This window comes from Eretmochelys imbricata, chromosome 10 (genome assembly GCF_965152235.1).
Source record: "Eretmochelys imbricata isolate rEreImb1 chromosome 10, rEreImb1.hap1, whole genome shotgun sequence".
In the NCBI taxonomy this organism is placed as follows: domain Eukaryota; kingdom Metazoa; phylum Chordata; order Testudines; family Cheloniidae; genus Eretmochelys; species Eretmochelys imbricata.
In genome coordinates this window covers 77,454,893-77,479,496 of record NC_135581.1, presented here as the reverse complement: position 1 = coordinate 77,479,496, position 24,604 = coordinate 77,454,893, and the positions used below count along the sequence as shown (strand labels likewise).

General features: G+C 43.9%; 1 protein-coding gene across 1 annotated transcript in view; it reads left to right on the top strand.

The window, feature by feature from the left end:
• Positions 1–3,401: 3,401 nt before the first annotated feature.
• CHSY1 (chondroitin sulfate synthase 1) overlaps positions 3,402–24,604 on the top strand; it is a 98,274-nt gene continuing 77,071 nt past the window's right edge. The window contains exons 1-2 of the mRNA XM_077828943.1: positions 3,402–3,821; positions 15,880–16,375. Of these exons, the coding sequence (XP_077685069.1) occupies positions 3,508–3,821; positions 15,880–16,375 (810 nt within the window). The 5' untranslated portion in view covers positions 3,402–3,507. The remainder of the gene's footprint in view (positions 3,822–15,879; positions 16,376–24,604) is intronic.

The window sequence follows — 24,604 nt, the reverse complement described above, 5'->3', positions numbered from 1 at the left end:
ACTGCAGGGTATCTTGGGGCCATAGCAATCTAATCCAGGCTAAAAAACTTTTATGAGTTAAATGGAGACAGAGTGTAGGAAAGCGGTGCAGGCACAGAAAAGCCTGGCTAAGGCTACGTCTAGACTAGGGAATTTTACCAAACAATTTACATGGGCTCATCTGTACCAGTGTTGACACCCATTGTAGATCTAATAAAGAAATGGGCCCAATGGGTCCAGTAGGTTTAAAAAGTATGGTGGAAAAAATTGAAGGACACTTGTCTACATTAGGTCTGTTTTTCCCAAACAGTAGGTCCTGCCCCACCAGTGGGTTGCAGGAAGTTTCTAGAGGGGTTGCCACATCCAGGGGCAGGTTAACCCATCACTGGACTCTAACCTAGGCTAACATATACTTCTACCACGTTTGGGCCAAACCTGAGTAGAGCTGCGACCCAATGCCTGGAATAGGAAGCTGGGCCCAGCCCCTCGGGCAGAAGCTGCCACTGCAGGAGTTGTCTGGGACAGGCTTGCTCCCCAACCCTACCCGCACTGGGGCTTCCCCTCTGAATTGAGCTGGGATTAGGGTTGCAGCACCTCCATGGAGGGTGCATGCATGTAATGGTGAGTTTCAAAAAAAGACAAAATGTAGTTGATGGGTCACCTTAGTAAAATGTTTAGGAACCACTGCACTAAGCATCCCTACTGGTGCTCAAGCCAGTGTCGCTAAACCAATGATAGTACCTCAGTGTATTATATTAAGGAAAAAGAAAAGGAGTACTTGTGGCACCTTAGCCGAACAAATTTATTTGAGCATAAGCTTTCGTGAGCTACAGCTCACTTCATCGGACGCATTCAGTGGAAAATACAGTGGGGAGATTTATATACATAGAGAACATGAAACAATCGGTGTTACCATACACACTATAAGAGAGTGATCACTTAAGGTGAGCTATTACATTCAGGGGACAACATCATAGGGCCTACTCACATCAGCCACACTATCAGATGCTCGTTCACCTGCACATCCACCAATGTGATATATGCCATCATGTGCCAGCAATGCCCCTCTGCCATGTACATTGGTCAAACTGGACAGTCTCTACGTAAAAGAATCAATGGACACAAATCAGACGTCAAGAATTATAACATTCAAAAACCAGTGGGAGAACACTTCAATCTCTTTGGTCACTTGATTACATACCTAAAAGTGGCAATTCTTCAACAAAAAAACTTCAAAAACAGACTCCAAGGAGAGACTGCTGACTTGGAATTAATTTGAAAACTGGATACAATTAACTTAGTCTTGAATAGAGACTGGGAGTGGATGGGTCATTACACAAAGTAAAACTATTTCCCCTTGTTTATTCCCCCCCCCCCCTTCCTCAGAGGTTCTTGTCAACTGCTGGAAATGGCCCACCTTGGTTATCACTACAAAAGGTTTCACCTCCCCCTGCTTTCCTGCTGGTAATAGCACACCTTAAGTGATCACTCTCTTACAGTGTGTATGGTAACACCCATTGTTTCATGTTCTCTATGTATATAAATCTCCCCACTGTATTTTCCATTGAATGCATCCGATGAAGTGAGCTGTAGCTCACGAAAGCTTATGCTCAAATAAATTTGTTAGTCTAAGGTGCCACAAGTACTCCTTTTCTTTTTGCGAATACAGACTAACACGGCTGCTACTCTGAAACCTGTATTAAGGAAAACTCCAGTTCAGCTCTAGCCTTGTGAATGCTAGTGCATTTTTTTACTATTGATCTCTTTGGGCCTTTGCAAATCTACAGAGTGTGATAATCAATGTCTGTCACTACCTATGGACTAGTTTATCCAATTAAAATCAAAAGGCATCGGAGGCTCTAGGGAACCAGTTTGGAGCTAGATTTGAAGTCCCTAAACACAAAGCAAGGGATGCTGAGTTTTTCTGATTTGTAAGGTCCTAGGAATCCACAAAACTTGCATTACCCCAGGACACAGACAATCTGATGAGCTAGAGGAATGGTTTAACCTGTCTCCCTTGGCAGAACACCACCAAGGGGCCTGGGACCAATACACCCACCCTATTTTTATGACTCCTTCTCTCTCATTCCAGCTCCCCCCTCATGCCCAGACTGGAATTTTTATTTCTTCCTTTCTCATTCACAGACCAGATTCACTCTTTCTCCATCCCTCTCCTGTCTTTCCTTCTGCCACATCACCTTTTCCCTGTCTGCCCCATGCTCTTCCCCCTTCCTCTATCCCCTGCTGTCTCATCCCCCTCCCCCTCCACTCCGCAGTCCCTCTTTTCCTGACACCCCTTCAGTACCCCTTCCCTCCTCCCCTCTCCCCCATCACCCCTTTTGGTTTCCCCTTCCCCTCCGTCACCCCCTCTGCCCCCTCCCCCACAGGCCATTCCCCCATTGCCCCATCTCCCCTTTCCCCTCCCTGCCACCTCCTATGCCCCCTCCCCATAGGCCTTCTCCTTCTCCCCCCTTCCCCTCCCCCATCACCCCCTCCTTGGTCTCCCCTTCCCCTCCCTGCCACCCGCTCCCCCACTGACCCATCCCCCATTGCCCCATCTCCCCCTTCCCCTCCCTGCCACCCTCCTCTGTCCCCTCCCCATCAGCCTTCCCCTCCCCCATCGCCCACTTTCCGGTCTCCCCTCCCCCCGTCACCCCATCCCCTGTCCCCTCCCCCCCCCGGTCTCCCCTCTCTAGCAGCCGAGCGCACAGCGCTGCCCTGAGCGCGAGCCAATGGGGACGGGGGGACGGCAGGCGAGCGGGGCCAAAGGCTGCGGCCCGGGCCGGGGCGCGCTGTGCGTGGGGCGGGCTGGGCAGGGGCCGCGCGCGCCTCCTCCCCGCGCCCCTCCCCCCCCTCCCCCGCGCCATGGCGAGCTGAGCCGGGGGACGCGCCGCGGCGGCTGCACCAGCACCACGGGCAGGGCCGGGCCGGGCCGGGCCAGCGGGCGGGCAGCGCTAGCGGCGGCCGGGCCGAGCCAAGCCGAGCCGAGCCGAGCGCGTCTCCGCCGGGGAAGGGGAGGAGGGTCCCATGGCTGCCGCCCTCAGGCGGGGGCTGCGCTTCCCCGCCCCGGGGGGGCCCGGGCTGGCCGGCTAGGGCAGGCAGCCGCGGGGCCGGGCTGCGAGCAGGGCAGAGCGGAGTCCGGGCTCCCCGGGAGCAGGGGGCGCCGGGACGGGGGGCGGCCCTGGTGCTGGGGGGCGCGGGGCTGGGGCAGCGGAGGCGGGCCGGGCTTGGCTGGCAGTTGGGGTGCAGGGAGGTGGGGGTTTTTTGGGGGGGGATAGGCTGTAGGGAGAGCTCCCCTCGGGGGGCTGCGGCTGGAGGCGGGGCGGTGGGAGTGCAGGGGGGCGGGGCGGCCTGGGCAGCGGGGGGGCGGGGAGCTGCCGCCGGGGTGCGGGGCTGAGGGGACGGTCTCGGGGCAGGAGCAGGGCAGGGGCACCCCCTGGCAGAAGCCGGGGCGTCGGCGCTCCGTGGAGCGGGCCAGGGGCGCGGTGTATTTTGGGGGGCCAGCGTGTGTCGGGCAGCGAGTGGGGAATGGCTGGCAGAAGCCGCCGCTCCTGGCTCAGCGTGTTGCTAGGACTCATCCTGGGCTTCATCCTGGCCTCAAGACTCATCCTGCCCCGCGCCGCGGAGCTGAAGAAAGCGGGACACCGGCGGAAGGCGAGCCCGGAGGGCTGCCGGCTGCAGCAGGGCGGGGGGCTGCTGCGCAGGGACTCCCGGGGGACGCTGCTCTGGCCCCAGGACCCCGCAGAGCGCCAGGACGACATCCCGCCGGCCAGCAACTTCCTCTTCGTGGGGGTCATGACAGCCCAGAAATACCTGCAGAGCCGGGCGGTGGCTGCCTACAGGTGAGGGCTGCAGCCCTGCCTTGTGCTCCTCCAGCATTGTATGGGGCAGTGTCTCCTCCCCCCCTTGCACCCCTTCTCTGTCCTCCCCCTCCACCAGTGGACGGGGTAGGGTCCTCGCTTGTGCGTCCCCACTGTGTCCTCCATCACAGGATCCTCCCCCTCCATCACAGAGTCTCCCTCTTGCGCACCCCTTGTCTGTCCTTTCCCTCAGGCAGTGCATGTGGCAGGGTCTACCTCTCCCACACCTCTTCTCTGTCCTTCCTGTCTCGCAATGCGTGCGGCAGGATCTCCCCTGTGAACCCCTTTTCTATCCTTCCCTTCCAGTAGTGCATGGGGTAGGGTCCTCCCTTGTGCACCCTCTCTTTGTCTTTCCCTCCCCCAGCAGTGTGTGGGGTAGGGTCTTTCCTTCCGCCTCCCAGGGCCCTTCTGTTCTGTGTTCTCATATCCTCCCCCACATGCTTGGGGCATGCTGTCCTTGTTCTGGCTGACCCTATTCTTATGCTGCTCTAGGCATAGGGCAGCCCTCCCGTTCACCATGACTTCTTTGGCATATCTAGCTCCTCATCAGTGAAGAAGGTAGTCACTGGAGTAGGGGTGGGTACAGGGGGAGGGAAATATGTATGGGGATTTGCTTTATGCCCCCTTTTCCTTTGCATGTTAGCCTACATCTATTAAGTGGATAAAGTCCCTATAGGGGGTGTGCAGAGAGGAGAGTGTCTGTGAGGGGGAATGTGCTTTATAGTCCTCTCCCTTATCTGGGTTCCTTTGTATGTGCAGCTTCCCATCTGTTAAATGGATAAAGTCACTAGCCTTGCAGGGGAAGGGGGAGATCTTGCTTTATTATTCCCCTCTAGACATCTCTAACCTACTGCACAGATTCAGGGGGTTTTGCTGCTAACCAGCTGCTTTGTATTCTGACAGATGGGATCTATAAGTATCTAGAGTCTCTTCAGCAATCTTGACTTGCTGTGTATTTGAAGGCGTTTTTTGTAACGGCATTACATGCCTGTGGGTGACTCTGTCCATATTATCAACATCAATGGGGTTTATAAAAAGAGCCTCCATATAGATCAACCTGGAGGAAATCTTGAAATATGCATTCTGAGCTGCTGCTGGGTTTCTCACTAAGTAGGAAGACATCTGCACTGTACAGACACCAGTGTCTGACTTACACATTGCTCTGCCTTGATACCTGTTAAGCCTCAAAATGCCAGTTAAAAGTTGCTTCAGGTGCTACACCTCCACGCTAATCTTCTGTGGTTCTTACAATCATATTTTCCTATTATTAAAATAGCTTTCCTCTCCCCTGGTGCTGTCTGGCAGGCCCACACAAACAGCAGGAGAAATCGACAAAGGCACTATGTGTTTCTGGGCAGTTTCACTTGTTCCTAAAGTAGTGTCAGATGGATCAGAGGAAATTGAAAAAATACAAATTTTTCAGTTGTAGCCATTTTTGTTGCTACTTGCAACAGTAGCAGGCAAATTCAGACAATGAGACCTTTTCCTCACAGGTTCTGACCCTTTAAGATTTAGGAGTTAACTAACTCTTGTTTGAGAGAACCCCTGAACAAAATTGAGGGCTACTTTGGAAATGTAAGTTTGAGTTTGTTATAGAGCTTTCACCTTAAGGTTTTTCTTGGTTCTGGTTTGTTTGACTAGTTGCAATAAGTTCACACTTTAAAAGAAGGAAATGCTCTTGCATCAGAATTAAACCGTCTACTCTGAGAATGATCAGTCTGATAACTGATTAGACCTCCACAAATATGTCAATACTCAGGTCTATTCAGTTGCACTTTTCACGGGCATCCCTTATCCTTCATTAGGATATGCTCAGCTAACACTTTTGCACTGAACTCTGTTTGTTGTTAAGATCTCTGGCACAGAAGTTTTTAGCAAAAACTAGTTTGAGATTGGAAGCTCTTCTTAAACCATATCTCATTTGAAAATAGGAGGGGGAAGTGAGTAACGTGAAGAACAATGCTGTGGTGAGATCTGAACATTCGTGTGTGTGTGCGTGAATGAACTTAAACCTCTGTGTTCATTTCAAAATTGCCAGGGTCAGTCTGACAGTACTGTAATTTCCTTATGTTGAAACTTGATGAATACTCCCACTAGACCACTCCTTTGTGTCTTGTTTTAAGGGACATTATCTGGTAACTGTAACCCCAATTTACTGTTTAAATGAGGCTTAGCATACTGTGGCTTCCAACATTTTAATATTGGTGGAAATGTTTTTTATTGAACTTTTGTTTAAAAAACAAAACAAAAAAACATTCGCCACGGGCATGTTTAAACCAAATTTGTAGCATTATGTAGGTGAAGTGTTCTGAATCTTTTCCATAAAAAGACCCCATATTACAATAGAAAAATAGTTTTGGGACCACCTCTGTTCCCATCTAACCATGAACAAAGTGATCTCCAGGTTGAGAACATGGACAAAGTAAGTAGAAGGCATAAATGGTAAAACACGGATTGTTTAATGTTCTTCAATTTTGATACTAACACAGGGAAGGAGATCTCTTAAACATATTTTAATTTGCAGTGTTCTCTGATTAGATTACATTCTTCAGGGCAGGGGTCCTCTTTTATCTAGGCATAACAATGTAGCCTGATCCATAAAGGGGACTCTGATATGCTACTGTAATACAGACAATAGTTGGAACATAATAACAGATTTCATCACCAATCGCTGTCTATTAGAGCAATCATCCCTTTGGCAAGAGTAGGTCCCTGTGGTTCTAGAGAGTCTCTACTCTGCTGATGTGTCCTAGACAAAATGTGCTTGGTGCTTCAAACTTAAGCTAAAGGCAGATCTTGGAACGTCATGCCCCAAGGTCTGCTTCTGTAAGAGATCTGTAGTTAAGACCTAGCAACCTAACTTGGATGTTATAGTTTTTAATCTTTTATGCAGATGTATCTTAAACAAATTTCTGTATTTTGTATGTTAAAAATATTTGGCCTGTTTGATCAATAGGCTAATGAAACTGAGCAAATGAGTGCTTTTCAGTGTTAGCAGAAATGGGAGCATCTGATTATAATGCCATAAAATGTCTTAAAGTGGAAGGGGATATTTAACACAAGGAATTGGTTAACTGGGCTCTTCAACATAGTAGCTCTGCTAGCTCAAACCTAGTTGGGTTGGGAATTTTGGAGAGGGAGGCGGTCATGAGAGATCTGTGGAAGATGTTCAAAAAGATGTTGGCATATGCAGCATTTACACGTTTGTAGTTACTAATATAGGACCTGAATCTGCATCCATTACACTGGGTAGTAGCCATGCAGGTAATCCTGTTGACTTCAGTTGTCCTGCTACTTATGTGGGTCAGGCTTGCAGAACTTGATCCATAGGGTAAATGTGCGGGAGAGATGCACACTAACAGACGTTGGGTAAAGGTGGAGAGAAGAGAAAAGCCTTCAGCGAGCAAGATAATGCGCAGCCTGGAAGAGGAACTGGGTAGTCCGCCCAAAATTGGTAGCTTTTTTGAGAGATTCAGTAGTCACCAAATGGGCAAGATCTGAGAGCTGTTACCATTGTGAGGAGCCTAAAAGCATTTTTCACCCTGCTGTGCATTTTAAAAAAAAAAAGTCCCAGAGATAAGAACACACTTTCCTTTGGCTAAAAGAAACCTTAGATGGCTTATGATTGCCATGGTATGCTCCACTAGACCATTAAGATTATTAAATTGACACAGCATCACAGTAAGATGAATTGATGGTTGCCGCAAGGAAAGTGGGGAAGCCCTTGGCAAGGAATTCTGGTATTACCATCTTAAGAGTTGCAGAGACTGGCTAATATGATTTCAATAGTTGTGAAGGAGCCAAAGGTGCAGGGAGCTGAAAATCTCCAAACTATTTTAGCTCTAAGGCTTCAGTTGAAAAAAGTGGTTGCAAATATTTACCAGGGACCAAAGAACAAAATGTACACTGTCCCTTGCTGCTGTTAATCCACTTATGGTTAGGAAGAACTTGAGCAGTGCACTTCCTGAAAAGCTTTGTCAGTTATTTCAGTGAGTTGCTAGTAGGAGAAGTGGGCCTATTGAATTTTCAGAAGCTCTAAATAGTGCTCTGGTAGCATAAGAGGCAGAGTGTAGTAGGCATTTGCTTTAAACTGTTATTCCATCTGACAAACAGATTAGCAGAAACTGTGTCTTAAAAGGCCACTAAAATACAACATAGGAAACAGATTTGATCACCCTTGCTGTGACCATGTAAATCAGGGAGGAGGTTGGAAAGTCAGAAAGAGTATAGGTATAGGGACTGACTAACAAAGGCATGAGGCCAAGAAAAAGGATGCCAATAAATGTTAACTTCCCGCCACTCAACCATTATCCTGAAGGGTTCACAGAAGAGAGAAAATCCACCAGTAGACGAAGTACCAGAGGATTCCAAAGTCTGTTGTTAGTAGAAGGTCTGGACAAAGATGTCTTGTAAATGGAATAGGAGCAATAGTCAATTTTGCCAAACACTAGACCCACTTATTTATTTTGCACATCAATTCTATTGACTAGGAAATTTGGAGAGCAGTTAACTTTTAACACAATTAATGTGTAGGAGGCATCAAACTTTGAGAACCAAACTGAATGTTACTTTTCTCTACACTGAACTGTGTAATTGAGGAACAAAAAACAGAGATATGGTCATTAAAGGACCATGAAAGAGAGATGCCATTCTGCTTATGGATAATGTAGTGCAGTACCTTATACCCAAACTTGCCTCTTTCAAACGTTGCGTGGAAGATTCTAAGGTAAGGCACTTATTCAAGAGACTGCATTTTGAACACATTGTCATTCTGTTGTTATATCTTATAGGAAATAGATTGCTGAGAAAGCTAAATACTGCTTAGAAAAGCTGCAACAAAGGCAGCCAAAAGGATTTGGGGTCTAAGAGTGTAGTGTGTCTTCTGTGCCTGAGCCCAGGGCTGTCCATTGCAAGAGTAAAATACAGGCTCTTTATCTGCAGGCCCCGGAATCTAGTCTACTGGTTGGTATTCCTCTTATTGGGTCCTTTTAGGGCAACTAGTTAGATACTGTGGTGGGCAGTGGAGTATACACTTTTTATATTTGGAAAAATGTCATTTGCTTCCAATTCAGATTATGTTAAGTGAATCCGAATACATGTTTTAATCAAAATAATTGGAATGAGAAAGAAAATATCAATGCAGACAATAAAAGTTCTTTTTATGGTCTGATCATATGCCATAGTGCGGGTATAAGACTTCTGGGAGGACATTAATATTTATTACAGTGACCCAAAATCTGCAATATACTCTACAGAACAAATAATGTATTTTGGGAGCAACCACCTGTTATACTTCTGAGGTAAAGAGGAGACCTAGGCACTGGCTTTCCCACCTAAAATTGATTGTAGGAGCACTTTTATGTAAATTATAGGCACACTTGTACATTTACCCAGATGCTATAAATTGCACCTGCATATACTTGTAGGTGCAGAATTGGAGGCTGAACTCCAACCCTTCTGGAAATGAGGGCCCTAGATTAGCTTTTCTTAGCTTTGGAAGGGGAGAATTTAAGGAGTACAGCAGACCATTCAGGCTCTCTGGCAGCTTTCTGCAGGATAGCATGGCTGGTAGCTTTAAAAAGAAATTTCCTATCAAGATATAAACTCCTAGAGATCTTCTCTGGTAAGGGGGGAGACAGAATTGTATGTGGTGGTCAAGATCAATAGTTTGCACTTTGTTGATGTAAATAACCCTATCAATACTAGTGTAAAATTCTTCAGTGCTGAAGTGGATCAGCATATAAATATCTTTAAATTTTAAAAACCCTTACCCTAGTGGCACCACAGATACTTAGTACCAGAGCCACATCTGCTACCAATGCTGCTTTTTCAGCATGACATTCATAGGTGAGTTAAGCTGATTTCTTACTTAGAAGTAAGGCACTCAGTGGAGAGAACTAGTCCATCATTTAGAAACAGTTGCTCAGAACTAGTCTTAATTCAAGGCTCCATGGTGTATTCAAGAAATCATTTCCCCAGCTTCATTAACTTGCTGAGGCATTGACAAATTGTTTTCTTTGGCATAATTATACAATGCAAGTGTTTCTCAAAACTCTAAATGGCTTCCTTGGTCTCTTGCAAGTGAAGTTCCCAGCAGAATCAGGCAAAAATGGGATACTTTTTTTCTTTAATCCTCTTTGATTTGGGACAACTCTCTGTGAAATAAATATTCTAGATTATTGTGCTTTTTTATGAGTTCACTAGAGATAATGAAGCAAGAATTTGTTTTGGAAACTGAAGATGAGGAAAAATTCCAGATCTAGGACATGCCAAGTCCCTACTGCTAAGTGCATACATTATTACTAACACCACCATAACTGTATTAATGGTTTCTTTTTAGGAAGTATTTAATTCCTGGTTATAGTAGTTGTTGACTTTGTAGCCCTAACGTGTTTTTGTATACACCTTAGTTTGTGTCTTCAAAAGATTATATGCACTTGGTTTACACTGATTTAATTTTTAACAGCTTTCTGTGGAGAACCCTTGTACCTGACCAGCTGTACTAATCATGTGACTTTCACACAATTGGCTATATATGCGTGCAAAGGAAAGTTTCATCTGACTCAAAGAAGTAATGACTTTATGACAGCTAGCCTTAATGCACTATATTAAGTGTCTTCATTCTAAAGGAAGATTGCTCAACTCTTTTGTTTAAATTATGACGTTGGTATTTCATGCTTCTGGATTGTCAGAATTGTGTGTGTCTTGAATGCTGTGTGAACTAGTATTTCTCAGTGTCATGCACATCTTCAACACTTCTCCCCAAAAAACCCAACAACCGTATGGACCTAATCCTTCAAATCTTGACTCATGCAGTATTCCTGTTCACATATGTAAAGATTCTACCTATGAGAGAGGGTTGGGCTCTAACAGAGCAGTTCTGTTTTATGGTTTTTGAATACTGATGTTCAGTAGCCACTAACGTTTTCTTGATCTATCTTTGTACGGTGTCTAGTGTGTACCTGGCTGAGGCCTTTAGGGACTACTGCAGTACAGATGATTGATAATCCTGGTAACACCAACTTCGGCTACCTGGCTGTAGAAGCGTTGTGACCACATTTCCTTAACCAAAGGAGTCTGACTGGGGAACTGGAGGGTGGGGGCAGAGTATGGGCCTTCTCTGAAAGTATCCATTTTTTGGTTTTTATTACCAAGCTTCAGGCCTAGTTCTGCAAACCTTTTAATAAATAGTTCTCACTTATGTGAACAGTACAAGCGAAGCAAATGGGACTGCTCATGTGAGTAAATACTGTTCAGGCCACAGGAGGGGAAAGAGAACAAAGGCCCGTGACTGTGAAATCTTATGAGTTAGGACACTGCCTATAACTGAAGATCAGGCAAAAGAAATAAACCTAAGGATTCTAGACTGAATTGGAATAGTAGCTCTGAAATTGTTAAACTTGGTTTTACACTTATGACTTTACAAGTTGGCTCTTCAATGACTTAAAGTTAAGAGGCTTGAAGTAGCTTTGAACAAAATTCCATGTTTATAATAATTATTTTTGTCTTTTGATAGACAAATCTTTCAAATGTCAAATGATCAAATAAATTCAGGTTTGATTCTATTAGATGTAATAAACATGTATCCTGAACTTAAATTTTTCTGTTCCTGTACTTTCTGAATAAGTGGATGCATGAGAAAATAAGTTATGCATATCAAATGTCATCTGCCACTAATTCTGACAGTAAGAAGCAGCAGGTGTTGATGTTCTCCAGATGTTTTGGCCTCTGATGACTGACTTTTATTCAAAAGGCCTTAAGTGAGCTTCTATAAGTCACCTGTACCACAGTTCAAATGTGTGCTGAAAGCCACTGTTCTGAGTTAAGATGACTTACTCCTTATCTTAGAAATCACATTAATTTAGGAAATGATTAAGGTATACTCCAACTGTAGTTCTACCAAAAATATTATCTAGGGCAACTGGCTTTGGGCCAAGGGATATTCTGCAGTTTGAACACTTAAAAACTCTATCTTAGAGTTTTACTGATGCATGCCGCTGTTCCACCTCAAGCGACGAGGAGCTATTCCCTACCAGTACTCACATAAGTGTTGATATGAAAGAACTTGAACTGGGAGGGCTGAGAGCACCTCCAAACATGGGAAATAACAGACACAGCATTGCTTTACATAGCTGAGTACTCTTCTAAAACATCTGGACTGTGGAGGATCATTAGCTAGGAGCTATAAAGTGCAGAGAACATCCTGCGCTGTCCATAGTTCATCAATTAGAGATTGCTGACTTTTCATGGTGCAGGGAGTGAGCTGGAAAATTATTGGCTTCCTTAAAGGAAAAAGACAATAAACTGAAGAAGTTATAAGGACCTCATCTTGCCACTTTATTAAATGAATCTGTCTGGGAAGTGGCTTGGTTCAGTATAAAAGCAGCATTGGGAACAGATAACAACGGATGCTTTTGATAATTGTGATTCCCAACAGCTTTTGTTCTACAATTCTACATTTAAATTTGTCACAGTGCACTTTTTGACTAATGTTGGTCAAAAGGCTTCTTCACTTGGTTTTTAAATTTAAATTTATGCTGGGATATTTCACTCATAAACCACCAGATATTAGCATACAAAAAACTATGTATGGTCTGCTTTCATTTTACTTAAAAGGGAGTAGAGGATCAATCTAAATGTGGTTACCAAAAATTTAACAAAGAAACTCACTAGTTCCTGAAAACTTAAGATGTGGGTGTTTGCTTAAAACTATCTGATTTTCCCCACTTCAATCGAATGGTTTCATAAACTGTAGCTTATGCATCAACGACTATGGGTATGTCTGCAGGGGCAAAGAAAAATTCACGGCTGGCCCGTGCCAGCTGACTTGGGCTCGTGGGGCTTGGACTGCGGGGCTATTTCATTGCTATGTAGACTTCTGGGCTTAGGCTGGAGCCTCTGCTCTAGGATCCTGCGAGGTGAGAGGCTCCCAGAGCCCAGGCTCCAGCCCAAGCCTGGAAACCAACACAGCAATGAAACAACCCGCAACCTGAGCCCTGTGAGCCTGTGTCAGATGGCATGGACCAGCCGCAAATTTTTCTTTGCTGTGTAGACATACCCTAAAGATCTGATTCAGCTCTGACTGAAGTCATTGGGATTCTTTCCATTGATTTCAACTGGATGTTAATTTCCTAAAATACACTGGACACTTGACTAATAAATCCAGATTTAAATAAGTGTATCCTTTTAAAGGATTGTGGCTTTTTAAAATTAAAATTTTTGTGATGAGCAGACATCAAATACCATTTTATTTCTAAATGGAACTTTTTGTTTAATTTACCTAAATATTTTTAAATGAGGTCTCAAAGCCCTGGTCTACGCTAGGTGGGCAGATAGATCTAATTAGGCAACGTACTTAGACCTACTCACCATGGCGTCTTCACTTCGGTGAGTCAACTGCTGCCGCTCCCCCGTCGATTCTGCCTCCACCTCTCACGTCAGTGGAGTACGGGAGTTGATGGGAGAGTGCTCGGGGGTCGATTTATCATGTCTAAACTAGACCCGATAAATCGATTCCCCACTGGATCAATTGCTGCCTGCCGATCTGGTGGGTAGTGTAGACATAACCCTCGTGGCTAATGCTGTAGATTTCGGATCGTTTAAATGATCCAAACACATCCTACTCTATTTGTAATCTAAAAAATAGTGGTTGGAAGCACCTGGTATAAGTAGAACTGATACGTTTAAGGAACACTATTCTTTTTCACACCTCAAGAATGTTTTCACGGCTGATTCTGAATGCAGATTATGGTCTGAACAAAGCTGCCAAACATAACTAGAAAGTTCCTCCTATAGAAGGAACGATTGTCCAGTTACTGATTAAAACTGCATTCCATGTCTTTCTACACAGAATACTCTTTCCTCTTTGTGAGCAGCAATTGCATTAAACAAATCCCAGTGATCTAAAAGTCATAAGTTTCTAAGAGCAAGGATGTAAAACGTTTAATAGTTGTATAACTTAAAATGTCTCTAGAGAGTCTTTGCTTGACTGTGACTCAGAAGAGGTGTAAAGAGGAGTCCTCCTAAGCGTAAAGAGGCCAGCTGCCCATGTACATAAGTGCTAGGCAGGCTTTGCTAGAGGTTGCTGGTGAAGGCTGAAGACCGATGCTATGTCTTTACACAGCTCTACACAAATGAGGGCTCCTGGCTGGAAGAGTGGCTGATATTCCATAGGCCCTGCCTATATTGCTGATCCCATTTCCTCTCCCAGCTCCATGTCTCATAAGACATCACCTTTATGCTTGGAACAGCCTGCCATTTCTTGTCCACAAATACCCATTCCTATTTAAGCCCCACTTCTTTCCTAAACTCTTTAGGGGAGCATGGGTCTGTCATCTTCTGGGAGCTGATCCACATCAGAAGTAGGAGATCCATAAATGTCTTAAGTGACTTAGGAGTGCTAGTTCTTTTGAAAGCCATTTTAAGTGTCTTTGTCCTGTTTGAAAATCCCATCCTTTAATTCTTTAGCTGAAGTGGTAGAGTATCATGGTTTTAGCTCTGCGGGGTCCTAGGTTCAAACCCTGCTGTCAACCCAAGTGGTGGCTGTTACCTTTTTAACTTCCATTTCAATTGTCCTTTCTCTTCCTTTTGGTTTCTTTTGCTGTGTTTCTGAACTAGATGCTGAGCTTGTGGGATCATGGAACACTTAATATCAGAACTTTGAGTAGGGCTTAAAAAAATCTGCATTCCCATTCTCCAGAGACTGATACAAAATGTGGCTGTGAGGGGTAATACCATGGTAAGAAGAGAAGTCCATCTGTTAGGATTCTACTGTGCTGCTATTCGTGCCCCATTCTTTGGGGCTGCTTTTCCATAAGCCTCCAGCTGGTAGGGGGCAGATGAGTTTGAGGTGACCTTTCCTGTTTCTTCCCCTGCATATTGGGTTGCTGCATGGAAGAAAGATCTCTTCCTCCATCAGAGCCTACCTATTCAATCTGCCAGCTCCTGGGTGGAAAACACCACTACTCTACCCATCTGTCCTAGAGTCTTTCCTTCTGTGGGGTACAGACTTTTCATAAGTTGTTGCAAAAAAATGGTCATCTGTTCATTCTGCACCTCTGAAACTATAGATTAACCTAGGCACCAGTGGACAGAAGTAGGGACTGAAAAATGTGCAGGGAAACTTTTCATCTACACAAAATTAGCTTCAAACTGTTCTGTCATCTGCACAAACTTGAAAATACATTCTTAGTAATTAAAAGAAACTTATTTTCCTAAATTTTTCAAAAACTTTCGGGGGGGGAGAGAAGGAAAGTAGTAGCTTAAACAAAGTCAGTATCTAGGAGGTCCCAAATATTGTTCTTCCCTCTGCATCTGACTGGTATTCATACTTTACAGTTATATAGTCCTTAGTAAGGACTCTAGATGGTACTTTCAAGGGCACTCAGCGTTAGCCTAACACAGTTCCCTTTGACTTCAATGGGAGTCTTATGCCCAATGTCAGTGGGGACAGAGTTAGGTTAACACTGAGCACTTTCTGAAAATTCCACATTTAGTTTTGGAGGAGCTTGATTGTTAGCCCATCTTGAAACTAGAAACTTAGGCTCAGAAGCATGTCATGTTGGAATAGCTTGGACGTCGTATATCAAACTTCATTGCACTCCTCTGACAACAAAAATAACTACATGACACACCCATACCCTGTGTGCCTGAGGGCTTCAGTCCTAGGCAGCAGGGCCTTAGCCTGAGCCCTGCTGCCCAGGGCGGAAGCCCATGGGCTTCAGCATCAGCCTCTGGTGGTGGGGCTTGAGCTTTAGCCCTGGGCCCCACTGAGTCTTAATGCCAGCCCTGGTGACCCCATTAAAGCAGGATAGCAACCCACATTGGAGTTGCAACTCACAGTTTGAGAACTGCTGTCTTATATGGTTCTTACCACTGTACGTGATTATTGCTTTTATGGAAGGAAGACCGCATTTCAAGAGAATTTAAAAGGGAGGAAATTCTTAAAACAAATGGTCCTCCTGAGTCGCTTTTTCCTGTATGTTTGACTTGTACTGTGATGTGCTCTGTCTATAAACTTAACTTTGTATTTTCATTCTAGAACCTGGTCCAAAACCATTCCTGGCAAGGTTGAATTCTTCTCCAGTGAGGGTTCGGACACCTCTGTTCCAATCCCAATAGTGCCGCTACAAGGCGTGGATGACTCCTACCCACCCCAGAAGAAATCCTTTATGATGCTCAAGTACATGCATGACAACTACTTGGACAATTACGAATGGTTTATGAGAGCAGATGATGATGTTTACATTAAGGGGGACAGACTGGAGAGCTTCCTTAGGAGTTTGAACAGCAGTGAACCCCTCTTCCTTGGACAGACTGGGCTTGGCACCACCGAAGAGATGGGGAAACTGGCCTTGGAACCTGGTGAGAACTTCTGCATGGGAGGACCTGGTGTGATCATGAGCCGAGAGGTGCTGCGCAGAATGGTGCCTCACATTGGAGAGTGCTTGCAAGAGATGTACACCACTCATGAGGATGTGGAAGTGGGAAGATGTGTGCGGAGATTTGCAGGAGTGCAGTGTGTCTGGTCTTATGAGGTAAGAACATGAACACAAGAAATGAGGCATGTGGGGGCGAAAGGTGTGATGTTTTGTACAGGATAATAGCATGTCCCAAATACAAGCAAATGGGATATGGCCTACCTGACATCTAATTTTGTATAATATAAATTTAAAATCGGTTAAAGTAGTTCTGGATATTGCACCTGTCCCAGAGTTCCCCTGCTTTTCTTTCTAGCTTTACAATAAAATTGTCCTATCGCTCTTGAAAATAGTTTTTCTCCTTCCTGTCATTCTGTGAAACCCCCACACGAACGGATATGTGACTGCACGGAGAAAAATGTCTCCTAAATGAACCAAACTGTGGGAAATCTGGTAACTAGTCTACCCTTTCAGTTACACTACTCTTGGATGTTAATTTGTTGCTATATATATATATATATATTTTTTTTTTTTTTTAAAAGTCTTCAGGTAGAGGTGTGACATGTAAGCTGAGTGTCTCATAGTTTTACCATCCCTGTGCTATGAGGTAAGAATATTCATCACCCCCGTTTTACAAATAGAAACTTGAGGGGAAAGCTAAATCAAAGTGGTGTCTTTCTTTCTGTCTTGTTTTAGTTTATCAAATGGGGCTCAGCATTCACAAGCCCGTATGAATTTAATAGGGAGCTGCAGGTGCTCACCACCTCTGAAATTAGGTCCCTGAGTGATTTGCTGACAGAGCCATGAGTGGGAGTTCTTGGTTTCTAGTTTGTGCTTAACCAACTTGTCTGTGAGATCAGTATTGAAAACTAATGGAAAACCAGACTGCTTACCAGTGTTGGAGCACACAAGGCCTATAGACATGTAAAATAATTACATGTATCTCTTAGTCTTTCACCCAACGTATACCTATTGCCAGACAAATATTTAATCTCTCCAGCATTTAACATTGTCACACTGCATACAGTTCTGAGTCTGCAGATAATTAAACATGAAACTGCCTACAGGGAAGTGTCTACAGCTCAGGTATGGTTCTGTAACTTGTTGGATATTTGCTGATTCCTGCTGTTGGACTTGTGGGTGAAGACTGGCCTTCAGAGGGGCTTATCCTCCTCCTCCCTTCCCCCCACCTGTACTGACAGCCACTGATACCTGCCCAAAGAGATCTGATTGCAGCTTCAGGATCTCAAAAACCCCACAACCTGCTGTTTACAATGCTGTTTATTATTTACACTTTGTTATCCTCATGGACAATTCAGATCCATACAGTTCTCTAGGCTTTGAAGTTTGGTTGTAAATGTTGCAGAAGAATAATTCTGTTCAGCTGCTTACATTGGAGTTTTTAAAAAAAAATACAGTGGAATCACTTCCATCAATCTGTAGTTCTGTAAAAGCCTGTCCCTACAGAATCTAAATATGTGGCCAAACATGAGTTCAGTTCTCTTTAAAGGGACACCAACTTAATCACACTTGGAAAGAACACTGAAGATTACTTCCGATAAAAGGTCAGAGGAAGATTGCTTTACACTCATATTTTTGTTCCAAGGGCTTACTCTTTGTTTCTGGCAGCTCTGTGTATAGTTTCCCCTAACTGTGAGCTCTCACGTAGGAAAAGGGGGAGGTTTTTTTTAAAAAAGAAAATTGTAAAACCACAGAAATTGACAGAGGGACTTGAGTCAGAGATAGTACCTGAAGCTGTTACTAACTAATTGACTTGGAAGCTATTATTAACTAAGTGACTTGGTTTCATTTTGACAGCAAGTCAGTTTAAATTTTTGAAATAGTTACTGATTTGCTTCTCCTGAGAAGTTACCATTTAGTGCCTTGTGGGCCCAATTGAAGCTCAGTGGAGTCAATGGGCATTGGATCAGGTCCTTGAGATGGAGAGAGCTTTTCAACTGCATTCATCTTGGCACGTGTAGATGTTTTATATATAAAAAATGAAATCTGGACACCGGCGAAGATGAGCTCTGGAATGGCAGTGGTGCTGTCACTTCTTCTATATTTCTAGACCTGAAATGATTTACTAGTGTGGTAGGTGCCTTACAGAGAAAGGATCAAACCACTTTTTTCTTAGTTCTCCTGTTTAAAATAGTTATTGGGCCTAGAGCAGACGATTGTAACAACTTCCGTGTAAATAGCTACATCAGGTATCACTTGAAACTATTAAACGCTCAAATCCTGGTCCCATTGAAACAAATAGCAAAACAGCCATTGATTTCAGTAGGACCAAAATTTGGCCTGAAATCTTGAATCATTTTTAGAGCTGTCACACTTTGAGGAGGTAAGAGAAACAAAAAAAAGTGAGTGACATGTAGCAGAACTAGATTGCTAATAATGCTGAGGAAAAGCAAAACGCTTGAGCATTTTTAAGCTATTCAGAATGTTGTCTTCTCTCAGATGTGGTGGATTGTCTAAAATTAGTGTGTGTGGAGGGGGAAAATAGCACAAACTCTTAAAAATTACCCCTGCAGTGTGAGTGAGAATGTAAGGTTTAGTGTTCCCTGGGAGAGAGGGAGAAGGAGGAATAGCTGGGTAGCAGTTTCAATTATGAAACCACATTACTGCTTTAGGGAGTAGCTGCACTTTCATTTCACTGAGGGCTTTTTAATTTAAAAACTGTCATAATTTGGTCTTTGATCTGATTCCCTCAGTGCCCAGACAACTGAATTAAATGTGCCTAGGGAATGTTATGTAAAATAAAACAATGGCTCTGTTAAGCAATGCAACTGTCTTAACCAGCTGTGTTAGGAAAGGTTAGTGTTTAAACAACATTTTCCATGTCTTAACTGTATTCATGAGTGTCAAGCAAGAGATCACTACGGCTAAAATGCAATGCATTGTATTGCAACAGACTTTGGGTGGAAGGAAGTTTTATTCCATCCCCTGCCTTCTTGGGGTATTAGTAGTGCATTCTTTAGGATACCTCAAATTAGTTCCCTCTTTACAGTTCTTGCAGGGCTTAGCAAATTAGACTCTAATTGCTTTAAAAAAAAAAAAAAAAAGTTCCTTGCTTATAACTTCCATTTAGAAGAGTTCCAAAGAGCTTTAATGGCCCAAATCTTGAAGCCCCTATTCATGTGAGTAATTTCACTGATGTCAGTAGGGGCTGCTTGCATGAGCAAGTGTTTACCAGTACTTTGCCATACATTTGTGGAACATCGTTGGGGAAAACTCTGCTAGGCCCTGTATCTTCCCCCCTCTACTCTCCATTGCTGTTACCCTTATTGACACCCTGGGGGTCACATGTATTTTGATAACTGCAACCACCTCTTCTCGCTCACCCTTTTAACTCCAGCCACCACCAAAACAGTCATCTTCTGTCCTGACCATTAGACACCCCTCTACTGCTGCATCAAAGCTCTGTCCCAGCCTACATGTCTGGTCCTTGATCCTCGTGTTCCTCCTGTACCTTCTGCTTGATCAAAGATATCAGCCTCAAAACCCATCTTGTTTCATTCTTGTATTTGGTGCTGACTTCTGTGCTGCCTCTTACTCATGAAGTGCACTCCACTAAGCTATCAACCTTATTCATTACAAATCTCATGTAAACTCACTACTTCCATGATGCCCACAAGAAAGTTGTGAATAAACTTTGTTGGCCTGAATGCTTGGGTGTGTGTGAGGGGGAGATAGCATTGTCCGTTGTTCCCCTCTCTGGGTTTTATCCTTTCTCTGGTGTGTCTGAGGTTGTAAAATCTCTTTTTATCAGTGATTGTTCCTTTTTTGTGTGTGTGGTAGAGTGCTGAACCTGTCATTTGTGCTTAACAAGTAACTATGAAATGCAGCCACCTCCTAGGGTCAATGGGAGTAACCACTCAACAATTAGGGCACAACACATTGCATGACAGCAGGGGGACAGGACAAATTATGCCAAGGATGAACAGGGCCATGGAATATCGTATGTCCACAGAGAACAGACAGGACCTAGGTTATAAGGTCTTTCTTTCAAAACCTGACACCCCTTCCCATCCCCAGCATAAAGTATGTGGAGCTTAATTTACCTACGTTGGGGAGGATAAAGGGCTGAGTTGATCCCATGAGGACTGGACCCCACAGTCCTAGAGAATCTAGGTATTTCAATCTTAAAGGGATGTTGCCAGGGCTGAGGAGAGAATGTTTGATATACCTGTGTTAAAATCTTCTCTTTCGCTATTAGTTTACTACTTTGCATTTGTCTCTGCTTGGAGAGTGAAGACTGGCTAGTTCAGTTTCTGCCTTAGTGCGACATTGTGCCAGTGTACCAATTTCAGTTGCTCATACTGAAGAAAGCTGGCTTCCGTTCTGATGCAAAGCTATTGCAGTGCCTTCCTTTTTTAAAGAAAATTCACTTTTCTATTTTGAGTTTCATTTATTTTGAGTTTCATTTTGAATCTTGTATTTTCTTTAGCAACATCTCACCTATGGGGTCATCTTTCAGTAGCAGGTGATGCATTTTTTTTTAGTTGCTCTTGCCATAAAAATACTATGTAAAGAGTTCCATTCCTGTTCACAGGAATCCTGGTCACTTTTATCCAAATTATTCATAACTGCTGGTACAGGTGAGTCGCATCATATGCATATTTAACTTACGCGAATTCAACTATATGTGCTCGGCAAAAAAAAAAAAAGAAAAATAACAAGATACCTGTAAATGGTGTGGGCGATTCCACCCACCATTCCACTCAATGAGTGTATGCCCCGGTGTGAGCATGAGATGGGAGACGTGAATCTGCTGTTCCCTCAGTCGGTCTGGGTTCCCGCATGACTCTCATAGTGTGAGCATCTTGCCCTGCTGAGTGTGATTCTAGTGTTTAAAGATACTGTAAGTATTTTTCGTACAACATGGCCCCTAAACGCAAGCCAACTACTTCATCTGGCGCTCAACCGAAGAAACAGCGATCTGTTCCAACGCTGGAGGAAAAACTGGCTGTGTTGGATTTATTGAGAGACGGTATGTCGGTCTCCAACGCAGCACGTAAATATGGTCGCAATGAATCTAGCATCCGTGCCATCAAGATTCGAAAGAGAAATTCGTCAAGCCATGGCATCAAGTGCTCCAATAATTGCCAAGGTGACAAGCCAGGTGCGTGATAAGACTTTAGTGAAGACTGAAAAGACATTAAATTTATGGCTGGAAGACATGAACCATAAATGTGTGCCTATCGATGGCAACACGTTGCAAGAAAAGGCTCTTCACGCTGTTCAAACCTCCCGCTGAAGAGGGACAGCCTTCTCATGAGAAGGAATTCAAAGCCAGCCAAGGTTGGCTTAATAGTTTTAGGAACCGCTTCAACCTCAAAAATGTGCAGACTACCTGTGAAGCTGCATCTGCCAATGAAGAGGCAGCAAAAGCCTACCGCGAACAATTAACCTTTTTCTTCTATGATTTTCTTTATCTTCCGGAACAAGTTTTTAATGCTGACGAGACTGGGCTCTTCTGGAAAAAAATGCCCAACTGCACTTACACTTCAAAATCAGAAAGACAAGTCCCTGGCTTCAAAGCATCTAAAGACCGTGTGACTGTGGTGTTTTGTGGCAATGCGGTTGGGCATTTAATAAAGCCAGGCTTACTCTACAGGGCTGCAAATCCCCATGCCCTATAAGGCAAGAACAAAAATCTCCTGCCTGTGTTCTGGCAATCAAATAACAAGGCTTGGGTGATGGCAACATTATTTTTGGATTGCTTCCACAAGTGTTCCATTCCGGAGGTCAAGTGGTACTTCAGAGAGAAAGGACTTGACTTTAAAGTGTTGCTGATCTTAGACAATGTTCCTGGCCACCCTGCGGCACTTCGGTTTGCTCAGAATGATGTTGAAGTCGTCTTTCTCCCCCCCAATACCACCTCCAACCTCTTGAAACTGCTAATCACGCCTTGGTCAAGGCCACATACACGAGGCTCAGATATGCAGCACTATGGATGCTGATTCCAATCTTAATGTGATGGAGTGTATACTGTACTTTATGGGCGATTTAAGGGATTTTCAAGGGTAATTTTGAGTATACGCGATTTTTGCCTTATGCGCTGACTTTAGAACCTAACCCCACGTAAGATGCGACTCCACTGTAATTGGCAAAGCTGCAAGATATGCATCCAACTTTCTTCAGTTGTGTTATAAACCATTTGTGCCATTTTGCCCTCTCATAGTGTCAAACGCTTTTCTTTCCTCCTATTACAGTGATTGGTGCAGAATAAGAACCTAGACAGTGTTGTGCCCTGGTGAAAGTCTCTTACATGATTATTCTTTTGAAAACTGAAGTTTCCAGTAACACTTTTCTATTTTAACTAGATCTGAAAAGTCATTTTAAAAAATGTATTGGTCCATGTGTCTTAATAGAAACTCCATTTCCTGGTTTACCTAGCAGTATCGGGAGGGGAGTGCTTTCCACACCAAAGCATCAAAATAGAAAACATATTTTCAAAACGTCTTTAGGTGTGAGAGGTAATGTAAAGGAAGCCAGGGAGAGTCGAGTGCTTTATATTATTGTATTCTATTGTGGGTTGAGAAGAAGAAGTTTGTCAGATTCACATAAGTCCAATTATGAATCCTTAGTGGAAAGGAAATGTTTGGAAGAAGGGGGAGTCTTGCATTAGTATTTTTGTCTGGCCTTTTTCACTCAGATTTAAATGAGGATAATAGCTTCTCTGAAGTGCAGCTATCTAGAACAGGGTTTCCTTCTAAAACATTTGCATTGCATCAGATAGAGACGTAGGCATCCCCCCAAATGTTCCATTCCTGTATATAAGGCTCTCAAATGTGGGGGCAGGAGGAAAGTGTTTAGGGGCTCTAAAGTGGCCAGAAGTCAGAGAAATCCTGTGATGGTCAGGGAGGGAAACAGCAAGTACTGGCACAAATATACAACTGTTAGTGTGTGACTAGTCTCCAGTTCTGTGGGTTTCTCTCCTGAGAAGGAAACTTCTCCTTCACTGTGTCAAAAAGGTATTGGAGACTAACTGGCTGACTGACTGGCAGTGCTGACAGGCTTCATGTGGCCCACTTAGAGCTTGATCCTATGCTACATTAATTTCAAGGGCAGAGCTTCTATTGACTCTCTGATGCTGCACCATTAGCCCCGATGAGATGATTTTATTGGAATATTCTGTACTTGCCTGTTTAGTCTAATAAATATTAAAATAGAGTTGTGAAGGCCTTTGAGAAGCAGGGTACAGCATGTGTCTTTGTTAACCTTGAGGACCAATGTAGCATCATGTCAGTTCTTGAATTTGTCATCTCCAACATTTTTCCACAATGCTGAGTATCCACGACTCCAGCTGAGGTCAGTATTTCTGGAAATCAGGCCTTCAGTATTGCTTTACATCAGTGTCTCTCTGACATGCAGTCCGTTCTGACATCAGGCCATGTACTACTTTAAAATAAACCTGTCCTTCAAAAAACGTGGGTAGCCGGGTTATAAATTGATGCCATCAGTGTACGTGTTGCCATGTGTACCCATGCACAAGGTGCCTAGATGAATCTGATGCAGACCATCCGTATGTATGCCATGATTAGTTTGGAGAGAACCTTGAATTACTGAAGACTTTTAAACTGTAACTTTGATGGCACTGTCATTGAAAGACTTCATGGAAGTCTGCTTTGTCTTTTTAAGAGCAATTCCATTTAGCATACAGGAGCTGAAGAATGGATTTCAAACATAGTGTGTGACCATATGTAGGCAGGGGCAGAATTGCGCAAGGCCTTGGAAATGAGTGCAAAAAAACTTGACCTTGATGCGGCAGGCAATAGGGAACCAGTGAAGAGCTTGGGGGGAGGTAGAGGGAGGTGAGCAGAGCATCATAACTCTAAAAACAGCACTTTCGGCAGATTGGTGAGGGGAGAAGCAGGGAGGTCAAAGCTGAGGAAGCTTCTCCGTAGATGCAGGAAGGCCACAGGGTGGACAAGGGTTTCAGCATTTGGAATGGGAGGTAACCTAGGATTCACATCTAAACTCTGTAACTTCTACATCATCTAAGTTACTTAAAAGAAAGCAAAATCTGACTGAAAACTCATAAGCCTTTTCTTAGTAACTTCTGCAGTCGCAGATCAGCAAAGCCTTAAAGCAGAAGTTTGAGGTTTGTGAAGTATTTTGATTGCTGTTTGAACCCAAAGACCCTGGAGACAGCTCCATTTTGTGTATGTGCAGTTTTAGCACAAATACTTCTTGACTCCTGGCCATGTTGTTGGGGGTGGGAGGAGGGAATTGTACGGTGTGCACTTGTATCTTACTTGTACGTTTGTTTTTGTTAGGGTTTGACCCAGTTTTCATGAGAATACAGAGAAATCTGCTCTTAGATGACCTATAGTAATG